The sequence below is a fragment of the Vipera ursinii genome, assembly GCF_947247035.1.
Source record: "Vipera ursinii genome assembly, chromosome: 2".
Lineage (NCBI taxonomy): Eukaryota > Metazoa > Chordata > Lepidosauria > Squamata > Viperidae > Vipera > Vipera ursinii.
Genome location: NC_139513.1, coordinates 170,217,019 through 170,228,537, shown reverse-complemented (window position 1 = coordinate 170,228,537; position 11,519 = coordinate 170,217,019). Strand labels below are relative to the sequence as shown.

Here is an 11,519-nt window from a genome sequence, read left to right as displayed (position 1 = left end):
TAAAAAGCAGTGAGCACTGAGCACTGAGCGGTGGCTCAGTGGGTTAGGACGCTGAGCTTGTCGATCAGAAGGTCGGCAGTTTGGCGGGTCGAGTGAGCGCCTGTTACTCGTCCCAGCTTCTGCCAACCTAGCAGTTCGAAAGCACGTCAAAATGTAAGTAGAAAAATAAGGACCACTACGGTGGGAAGGTAACAGCGTTCCGTGCGCCTTTGGCGTCTAGTCATGCCAGCCACATGACCACGGAGACGTCCTCGGACAAATGCTGGCTCTTCGGCTTTGAAACGGAGATGAGCACCGGCCCCCTAGAGTTGGAAACGACTAGCACGCATGTGCGGGGGAACCTTTACCTTTACCTTTTATAGCATTCATGGATTTAGAAGGGCCGAAAGTCCCTGGGTGAGCTTTTGGTCAGACACTCTTTTCCAGCCCCACATATTTTACAGGGCTGTGGCTGTGGGGATAAAATTTTAGGAGAAGGAAAAGTGGGATAAAAATAATTAAGTATGCATAATTAACAATAGGGATTCTTTGTACAGGCCAAATACATAGCCAACTCTGGGAAACATCAGACTTGTTTCAAAAGTTAGTTCTAACATGCACATGAGATAGACAATCATAGCATAAAGACTGGATCTAGAACAACAGTTCTGAAGAAAAATGATTTTTTGATATATTCATTCCCTACTTGAAATTCCATTCTATTTCCAAAAAGGTTGTAGTCGCACTAATCTGATATTTTACCTCCCCCCCTTCCCACAGTAAAACTAATAAGCACCATGGGGATTATGCATGTAACTTCTTGCATTCCTCACATCCTTGTGTGACCCTCTGCCATGAACAAAACTAATAAAACTGCTGTCATTTTTTGACAAATTCCTGGATCTGCAAATTTAGCCATATCCAAAAATTGATTCCAAATGAGAAATTCATCCACTTTACATGTGCGAGATAATCCTTCCTGCTCTAGCTTGGTCAAGACCCCTTGGGAGACTACAACCCATAGTTTAAGACTAGATGACCTTTAAAGCTATAGTTATCATGAAGCTTGTAAAGTGAAAATATAAAGATCTTAAACTTGCCCTTTCAAAAATCCTCTGGCTTGTTGCAAACTCGATTAAAAATCACGTATCTTGCAAAGGGGTATTACCTGGCATCCACCCCTTCAAAAAAAAAAATAGCCTCTAGCTCCCACGTGCTTCAGATTTTGCAGCATTTAAAATTAATTTTACTGTGTTGGATTTTATGTTTGCAAACCAAATTAAGAAACGATCAGGTGTGAAGTGAGATTAAATTTTCTCTCAAAGGCAGCAGACCTTAGGTTTCCAAACCTCCACGAACAGGTTAAAAATGAAAGTCAATTAAAAAACAAAATTCTGGTTGTAATCATGTTTAGCAACAATAATTGATCAGACCGTAATGCCACATGTTGTAAAGTGAACTCTAAATCTTGAATCCTCTCTTTTAGACACAACCCTAAAAAAAATTTTTTTTTTAAAAAAAAGTGCATTCTCTTCGAAATAGAACTCCCAACTTTCAAACTGCTCTCCTCCATTCCTTCCACTTCCGCCCCACACATCAATAAGTCTAAATAGAACCGGAAGTGAACGCCCATTTCATTAAAACAAAACAAACCCTCTTGCTTGGCGGTGGGAAATGACGTTCGGCGGAGGATTTGTCTTCTCTGCCTGGGTCCGAGACGCCCCGCTTAGCAGGGATGAGGCTGGTGACTTGGAACGTGAACGGGCTTCGGGCAGGAGCCGGGTCGGCGGGGTTGAAGCCGCTCCTGGATTCTTTGGGAGCGGATGTTATTTGCTTGCAGGAGACTAAGATAACCCGTGAGTCACAGCATCCCCACGTGCATGCAAGGCAGAGCTTGACAAGTGTTTAAAATGCAAAAGGTGGCAGGGTTTCCCCGTGTTTTTTAGGGTTTTTTTTTTATTTGCAGCCTTGACCACTTGCTCTTTGGCGGGATGAGTGGCTGGAAACGGGTCTGTCGGGTTAGCAACCATCCTGTCTAAAATTGAAGTATATAAGAATCTGCAGAGAAGGAGAGACTGCCCCAAATGCGTCAGCTTCAGACAACATGGTCAGTAGTTGGAAATTGCAGATGGCAGACCCAACTCCATCTGTAACTCAAAGGCTATCCAGCCCCAATCCCCAAATTTGAGATTTGAGATTTGGCTAATTCAGATTTGGAAAGTTGCTGGATCAAAACCACAAATTTGGCAATAGAAATCAGAAATTTAATGGAAATTAGAAACAATTCCTAACACTTATATTGCTTGAAACTCTCATTTGAGATACAATTGGGGGGGGAGAATCTAATTTGTTATCTAGTAGTTTCATAAAACATTTTTTCCTCTTTTTGTATATCAGTAGCTACTTTTGCTTTTTCGTATGTGTATTTACTGTTTGCATACTAATAAAAATAATTTTAAAATAAATAAATTTGGCTAATTCATGGCTGGACTTGATTATAACATGAGTGCGCTACTGAAAGACATAAAAGGCCAGGTGGAGGGTACATCATCTTGGATAAAATCTATTTTGTCATTAAAAGTTAACGCTGAGAGTTGTGTTGGGAGTTTCCCGACACTCCCATGTCACACCTCTGCTCCGCGAGCTGCATTGGCTTCCAGTTGTCTTCCAGGTGAGATTCAAGGTGTTACTAATGACCTACAAAGCCCTACATGGCATGGGTCCGGAATACCTTGGGGAGCACCTGCGGCCGGCGTCAACTTCCCTCCGCCCAGTACGCTCCCATAGAGAGGGCCTCCTCAGGGTGCCACCGGTCAAAGAATGCCGACTGGTGGCCCCCAGGGGGAGGGCGTTCTCTGTGGGCGCGCCGGATTTATGGAACCATCTTCCGGTCGAGCTCCGGATGGCGTCTGATCTCCGCTCCTTCCAGCGCGATCTTAAAACCTACCTCTATGAACAAGCTGGCCTGGCCTGATGGGATGGGGTCGGGTTTTATAAATTGATCTTAACCTTTTAATCTGTATTAATTTATTACGGGTATTGCTGTTTAATTACTTTTTAATTTTTGTACCTTGTTTTTTATTATGTATTGCCCTGTTCACCGCCCTGAGTCCTTCGGGAGAAGGGCGGTATACAAATTAAAATAATAATAATAATAATAATAATAATAATAATAATAATAATAATAATAATAATAATAAACTTAATCATCATAGCCCCTTTCTATCCATAAATGAGAGTAAAGGGAGACACATATTTCAGCCTGACTATGGATATAAAAGATACATTTATTGTAATTAATTTCCCCTTGGGAAAGTGTGAAATTTGCCCTAATATTAAAACAGATGAACATGAGGGCGAAATGAGCTGTTGTTTTCTCACAGCACCTCAGTGTTGATTGAACTTTTTAGGTAAAAGAAAACTAGCAACCACAATACTGAAATGGAATCAAAGTCTAGTTTTAGTAAAGTAGCCTGATGTATGTCTCATTTACATGTTTGCTGAGCATGAGAATATGTGCCTGTGTTTCAGTCATTTTCAGTCCTTAAACTGTAGTGGGTCCCTGGGATTTCAGACGATTAGAAATTTTGCATAATTTTACATTAGATGCTTTAAAAATACTTTTTTTCCATGTTGAGTCTTAAGCCATATGCTGGCTGACCATACACTGCATTAAATTAATCTAGGATTCTTTTTAGCATGCTGAAAATATTCCCTTTTAAAAAACTGGGAAAGAAAAGCTGTGTGTGTGTGTGTGTGTGTGTGTGTGTGTGTGTGTGTGTGTGTGTTATAGTTTGTCTCTGAAGCTTGCTGGCCTTGCTGTCTGGGATCACAGGAGGAGAAGTTCAACCCTGCTGGGAACACCAAGCTGGGAGAAACTGCTCTAGGCTGATCTTTTTCCTCACTAAAATTCTGCTTTGTTCTCAGGGGACCTGCTGGAGGAGCCATTGGCTATAGTGGAGGGCTATAGCTCCTACTTCAGTTTCAGCCGCATTCGCAGTGGCTATTCAGGTACTGATGGATTAGTAATCCTGACGAGTCCAGTTGATTCCTGGATTGACAGCTTCTCAGCAGAGTGTTGCTGTGCCTTAAACAGTGTCATTCTCTGAGTAAAGAAATAATTACGATTCGAAGGCACGGCTGAAAAAGTCTCATGTCTCTAACCAGCTTGAACATGTGACATATTTTTTTCAGCGTAGGCTTCTAATCTGTGTTCTGTGTTGTTGGCATGTGAAATTTAGGGTATTGTACACTCTTGCACACGCTGCCTTTTTTGACATTGGAATGTAGATTGATCTCTTCTAATCTGGTAGCCGGATTTGTTGGCATAACTTGCTTAGAAGCTTTACCGATTCTTTTTTCTGTTGCTTGCTATATTTCAATGGGAATTCCATCAGTTCTTGTAGCCTTCCGACTTGGTAACGATTGGAGTGTGAACTAACTTCATCTTCTAGGACTACAGGTCCTTGTAAATAGAGCATATCTTCTAAGGCATCTTGGATGTTGCCATCTCTACTGTACAATATTTTAATATATTCCTTCTTTCTTTCATCTTCTTTTAGCTACTATTTGTTCATTGACATCCTTTAGCATACCAATTCATGCTTGAAACCTAAGCTCAGAGATCTTTTGGAAGTCTTTCCTTGTTTTTCATTCTGTTTCCAATTTACTGAGCCAGGATATAACAGGATTGTTCTATGCTTGTCTACCATTTTTGTGGTTGATAGGAGTTGTTCATCACGACAATTAAAGGATTGATGTAATAACTAAATAATTATAGTGCCTGAATAAATCCATGCTGAACTCTTCTCTTAGCAAAAATCTCCTCCTTGGTTTAAATTTCCCTGGGGGCTGTACCGTGACCTGATCATATAAGTAATAGATAAGCAGAAGAATCTTATGCCAAAGATTAAGCTGGGAAATTATATCAAAGGCCACTCTAAAATCTGTGAAGGCTGCATTATAGCTTTGTGCATACAGGTTGCTGTTCAGGATTTCTGTGGTTAGTGAAAATGTTGGGCCTGTGATTAAGTAGATAGCCTTTTTGCCCTTTCAGATGAAGGATGACCTTTTAAACCTCCTGTGTTTCTAGGTGTTGCAACCTTCTGTAAGGCAAGTGCCACCCCAGAAGCAGCTGAGGAGGGCTTGTCTGGGCTGTTTACCAAGCACAGTGGAGCAGTCGGTTGTTATGGAAACACAGAGGACTTCACAGCTGATGAGCTTAAGGCCCTGGACAGTGAAGGCCGGGCAGTGATCACCCGTCACCGCATATGGTAAAGATAGGGATCACAAAGTCGGAGAAGGAATACCTGTTGCTGATGCTGACTTAGCAAATTTCCTGGAAGCTGACAACTCATCTGATATGGAGATTAACAGAGCAGTAGTTAATAAGGCAGTGTTGTGATCTGGATTTGAAGGGGAAGAGAATATTGGGAGCACATAGGAGTTGCATCTATTGGTGAATGCTTTAAAAAGCTACCTTTTTCTGGGCTCACACAGCAAGACGGTAGGAGAATCCCCCCAAATGATGTGTTTGGTTTAAGGAAGTGCTGACAGAAATGATAAGTACGCTCATGCATACTCTGAATCACCTTTTCAATTTGAATTTGGATTACCCTTGATTGTAAACCAGGCATTTGGGAGTTAATTCTAGGCATAAACAGCCTGCACAAATTCAGACAGCTACTAGATGGTAGCAGAGAGTCAGTTGGAGGTATGCAACTTAGGTATGTCTGGTTAATCCCAGTGTTTAACAGGTCTGATAGATAAATGATGCAGCCCCACAAAATGTGAATCACCGTTGGCATCCTTCAATATTGAGAGACTATGGTATTGTGCTCTGGAAAAAGGTCCTAAAGCAGCATCTGGTGTGGCTAAAAAGGCCAATTCGAGAGTGGCGGTCCCTTCCACACTGAGGGCAGATACAAATGTGAATATGAACTCAGAAACTCCTGACACCAGTCTAAATTCAACATTACATATGTAAGAGTAAATGGCTGCCATCTCTCCAGATGTGATTTGGTTAATAGTGCTGAATTCTTTTATATGGGCATTGAAGGCACAGTCAAGCAAATCTGCCTTGCCAAAGGTATAATTATAACCCATGGAATAAGCCTATGTGTTGCTCATGGAAGAAGAATTAGAGATATATTCATGGAGATTAGGGCTGTTCCAGCTACTGTAATTACTGTATAATAATATTTTACCTTCAGTTTCAAAGGCAACTTGATTTGCAATACTTTTTGCTGGGGAGTGCCAGTGGAAAGAAGTTGTTGCAATGACATCACATATAATAGTAATAATGATAATACTTGCTTACTTACTTCAACTTTGCTGCCACTTGACTTCAGGTTGAGTGGGCAGCTCACAAAAAAGAATGTACATTTGACAACATACATGGAAATACATTACAGGAAATAAATAACGAACCCAGACAACTCTACCAGCATCCATGTGACATAACAAACATATTATTTATTTATATCCCAGCTTTATTATTTTTATAAACAACTCAAGGTGGTGAACACACACAATATTCCTTCCTCCTCCTATTTTCCTTCCAACAACAATCTTGGATGGTGACTTGGGCTGAGAGGGAATGACTGGCCCAAAGTCACCCAGCTGGGTTTCATGCCTAAGGCAGGACTGGAAGTGACAGTCTCCTGATTTCCATCCTGGTGCCTTAACTACTAGACTAAACTTGCTGAAACATTACCATCATAATTGTTCAGTTGATAAAGGTAAAGGTTCCCCCGCACATGCATGCTAGTCGTTTCTGACTCTAGGGGCCGGTGCTCATCTCCGTTTCAAAGCTGAAGAGCCAGCGCTTGTCCGAGGACATCTCCGTGGTCATGTGGCCAGCATGACTAGACACCAAAGGCGCACGGAACACTGTTACCTTCCCACTGTAGTGGTCCCTATTTTTCTACTTGCATTTTTACGTGCTTTCGAACTGCTAGGTTGGCAGAAGCTGGGACGAGTAACAGGCGCTCGCTCTGTTACACGGCACTCGGGATTCAACCCGCCAAACTGCCGACCTTCTGATCGACAAGCTCAGCGTCCTAATCCACTGAGCCACCGCGTCCCTTTTCAGTTCACTTGATAGGGTCACCTAATTAGAATGACTCCTGTTTATGTATAGTGGCTTAAACCAAAAGGAGTAGAGGACCAATACAGTCGTTGCAGCGTGCTGGGGATATCTTTTCTGAGGACTTTCCAGTTGATCCTTTGAAAATAGAATTATGGAGTAAATGTGTTGGGGATTGGATCAGCAGGATGCTTGTATTTAAGATGTGAAGCTGAGTAAAGGAGGTGTATAAATGCTAAATATTACTCCTTTTGAAACGTCCTCCAGTAGCAGAAAGTGGAATAAGGGCTGAAAATGGTTAAATTCTTCATAGTAGGTGCGGTTGGCTGAGCATTATTGGATGGCATGGAGAGAGGTGGGGACTGAACTCTACACTTTCTTTGTGTTGTAGCACTTCAGAACAGCAGGAAACTCTGCTGACTGTCATCAATGTGTATTGCCCTCGCGCTGACCCTGAAAAGCCAGAACGTGGAGATTTCAAGCTGCAATTCTACCGCCTCTTGCAAGCCCGGGCTGAAGCTCTTCTTAGAGCTGGTGGGTAGGTATGCTGTGAAATCCTTGATTCAGCTGTTATTATTGCATTGAGTTGGGCTAGGCAATATTCTTTCTACTCTGCACAATGAGAGGAGAACAATGTTGAACTATCTTGCAGGGAAACGGTAGAGTTTGCTAAAACCAAGAGAAATCTAATAAATATTCGTTCCTGTTTATATCCTGTAATATCCCTTTGACTTCTTTCTTTTTTAAGGTAGCTTTTTTGTTTTGACTGAATAAATTGAGCAAAATACATATTATACGAGTATGAAATATGACAAAGCCTATTTATCCCAGATCTCTCCTGAATTATATGCAGCTCACTAAGTGGGATTCATGCATTACAGATTATTCAGATTCGTAGATACTGAGATTTTGAGTGGCGTGAGCAAGTCGACTACTTTCTAAGGAAATTCTGGCGCAAAAACTATTTGTGCCTGTTGTGCACTGAGCACCATCGTGTGTGTGTGTGAAGGAAGGTGGGTGACTAGGTGAACAAAATTCTGGGTAAGTTTGCTTGGAGTGTTTTTTTAAGAACTTGGGAAAGATGTCGGAGCTCTTTCAGATATGTATTTGTTGACTTGGTTTGGGCAGATAGGTTTTTAGTCCATTGTTATACATTAAGGTGAAGGAACGGAAGTTATGGCATGCTTTGTAAAAGAAAAGCTCCATGTTTTAGTTTTTTTTATCTTCAGCAACAGAAATGCTGGGTGAAAAATGGTAGAAAAGAGATGTATTTGAAGCCCAGGAAAAGCGTTGCAAATCTGACCCTTTTTGACACAGACCAAAGATGTCACTTGGTTTAAGTGGATGTTAAGTATATTCCTCCAAAGTAAGCTACCTTGCATCTGGAACTGAGTGTTCTGTACCAGCCTGCTACCGGCCCTGCAGAAAAGGCAGGGACAACCCCTTTACAAACGGCAAGAGGCTGGAACTAAGCCTGCCAAATTTATTAACATAAAACAGCAAAACAAGACACCAACCATGAAACAGGAGCTATGAAACAGGAACTATTCAAGCGGTTGCCTTCAGCAAACCAGCCCTCCCATGCATTCCCCTTTTATACAGTTCAGGGCGTGGCTTCTCTTTGCCTCCTTCCGAGGTGCCCCATTGCCTTCCTCTGTTTACTCCTGATTGACTGCCTCCTGCGTCGGGCGTCCTTGAACAGGGCCAGCTGTGGGTCATCTTCATCCACGCTGTCAGGCTCACACAGCTGGGTCTCCGTCGTGACAAGGTGGGAGGGGCCTGGCTGAGGGCTCTCATCAGCAAGATCTTCAACCCCCTCAGCAAGCTCTCCAACACCCCCCTCCTCCTCCTCTGAATCGTCCGACCCAACTGCCGAACCCACAGGCTGACCCTGAATCACAACACTGAGTTTTTATTTTCTGATACTTCTCAGTGCTACGGCTGCCTGCTTCTGAGACCTCAGCTGTGCTTTATAGTGGTGCTAGCAGACCCGATAATGGAGCTGCAGTTTTTGATTGTGCACATTTCCTCCCTTCCTCTAGCCATGTGATCATCCTGGGAGATGTCAATACTGCACACAGGCCCATCGATCACTGTGACCCAGGAGACTTGGTAAGTGGAGACCGTGAGTCCTAGTCCCACTTTAGGCATGGAAGTCGGCTAGGTGACCTTGGACCAGTCACTTTCTCAGCCCTCCTGGTTATGGGAAAATAGGAAAATATTTACTGCCTTGAGTTATTAAAGTAATAAAGTCTGGATGTACAGTAAATAGTTAAAATATTGCGGTTCTATTGTACAATAATTGTACAATTATTACAATCCAGGGGAGTGCAGTTTATAGCCCCAGGCCTGCATCTGGCTTTCCGCCCCCCCCTCTTTTTTTTTTTTTTTTTTGCAGCCCTTGAGACTCCTCTGGCCATGATTACTGAAACCCAACAGCACAGTTTCCTGCCACATTGAGTTGGAGAGGAGATGGAAACTCTGGTCTTGTAAACCTTAAAATATGGCCACATTTGCAACCAGAGCCATTGTATGGGAGATATGATCCTCCCCATTTTGAAGTCCAGGTACCAAAATCTTGCACCAGTTGGATGATACATGGAAGGCATTTTAATCTCATAAAACTAGCCTGCTTCTCTTCTGACCTTTAGGAATCCTTCCAGGAGCATCCTGGGCGCCACTGGCTGGACGGTTTTCTCTGGGAGCCTGGCAGAGATTCTGAGAACGAGAATCTCTTTGTTGATACTTTCCGCTTTCTGAACCCGAGTCAGGAAGAAGCCTACACTTGCTGGTGTAACGTAACAGGATCCCGGCATCTTAACTACGGTACCCGCATTGACTACATCCTGGCTGACCGTGCTCTGGCATTGTTGGAACTGACTGATGCCCAGATCATGCCAGAGGTGTTGGGCTCTGACCACTGTCCTGTCCAGGCTGTGCTCAAAAGTACCTGCCTGTCTGCCCCACGGTGTCCCCCGCTCTGCACCCGGTTCCTGCCTGAGTTTGCTGGCACCCAACAGAAGCTCAACCGGTTTCTGGTAAAAGTGGAACAGACCAAACTGCCTGAGAAGGGACAGAAACGGAGCAGAGTGGAGAGAACTGCCCTGGGGAATTTAAAGAAAAGGTGGACCGGCCCAGCACAGAAAGGGCAAGGAGATTTGCGTAGCTTCTTCAAAGCTAGATCCTTGGATGCTGAGCCTGTGGATGATGGAAGGGGCCAGTCAGCTTTGAAAGTGGTCCAGAGGGCAGCAGCAGAAGATTCTGGGAAACAGCCTACTGTGGAGAGCGCTGAAAGGATAGCTGATAAATGTGGGGTGGAGGAAGTCTCAGGGGTAGCCCAGATACCTATTGAGAGTCCAAAGGCACCCTCTAAGGGTGTGACCAGCAAGGCAGCTATAAACTGTGAGAAAAACACACTCCCCTCTACGCAAAATCAGTCTGTGTTGTGGAAGTCACTGCTACCTGGCCCTGCACACACACCTCGCTGCAAGGCCCACAAGGAGCCCTGCGTGTTGCGGACAGTGAAGAAACAAGGGCCAAATTGTGGACGACGTTTCTTTGTCTGTGCCCGGCCTCTGGGGAAGCCCTCGGATCCCCGTGCACGGTGTGACTACTTCCTGTGGGCCAGCTAGGGCACTTCCTGAGCAGAGCAAGGGTAGTCTGAGTCTGATTTGTGTTTTGGGTGCTATGTACCCCATTTGACTTGGGATGAGTAATTGCAATTGGCTACATGAGGTCAAGGATGCAGATTTTTCTGCTCTTTTATATTGCAGGAACTTCTAAAAGGATTCGGGCAACTTTTGATCTCAGTCCTCTTTTCCTGGTTGCCCCATTAAAAATTTAAAACTTTTGTCATTGCTGGGAAATGACTATCCTTTGTAGAAAACACATTTTAAAAAATTGATAAAGATCTTTGGTCAAAACAAAGAAAAAAACACCCTTTTCTCTGTAAACTGGGGAAGTTCTTCTGTTCTCTGAAAAGCTTGTTTAAATGCTTCTAAATCCCTCATCTCCTGTGGCCGGAGAATTTCAAGTAGAGAGGGCAACCTAAAGTAAAATCATGGTCAAATCTCAGGAGGGTCAATTTTAGTTTTGAAAACAAAGTTCTGCCCACTTTCACAGCTCATTGAAATAATTCCACTAGAGTTCCCCATTCTTTCTGCTCTGTTTTCTCCAGAGCTAGTTATTTGCTGATCTTATGTTAGCTTTCCATTTTGGATGTTCCTATTAATTGGCAGCCCAGTAAACAATCGTGTGGCAAATAAGGGTGTAATCTGGGTAAGCCTTTCACATTGTTCCTTGGTAAACGGAATTACAGCTTAGGGTGTTCTTTGTACTCAGCCAGCTGTGACTTATACTGTACTAGGGCTTGATGTACTATGTGTAGTCAGTACCACTGACTCCTATCTTGGTCTAGGGATGCAAAAGGCTGCCAGCTAGAAGAATTTCTTCA

At 43.3% G+C, this 11,519-nt stretch overlaps 1 protein-coding gene across 1 annotated transcript; it reads left to right on the top strand.

The window, feature by feature from the left end:
* The first annotated feature begins 1,635 nt into the window (after positions 1-1,635).
* Positions 1,636-11,357, top strand: APEX2 (apurinic/apyrimidinic endodeoxyribonuclease 2). Its single transcript, XM_083356756.1, has 6 exons — positions 1,636-1,835; positions 3,907-3,990; positions 5,072-5,252; positions 7,458-7,604; positions 9,109-9,178; positions 9,718-11,357. The coding sequence occupies exons 1-6, from the start codon at positions 1,715-1,717 to the stop codon at positions 10,696-10,698; spliced, it is 1,584 nt and encodes a 527-aa protein (XP_083212882.1). The 5' UTR covers positions 1,636-1,714; the 3' UTR covers positions 10,699-11,357.
* Positions 11,358-11,519: the final 162 nt, after the last annotated feature.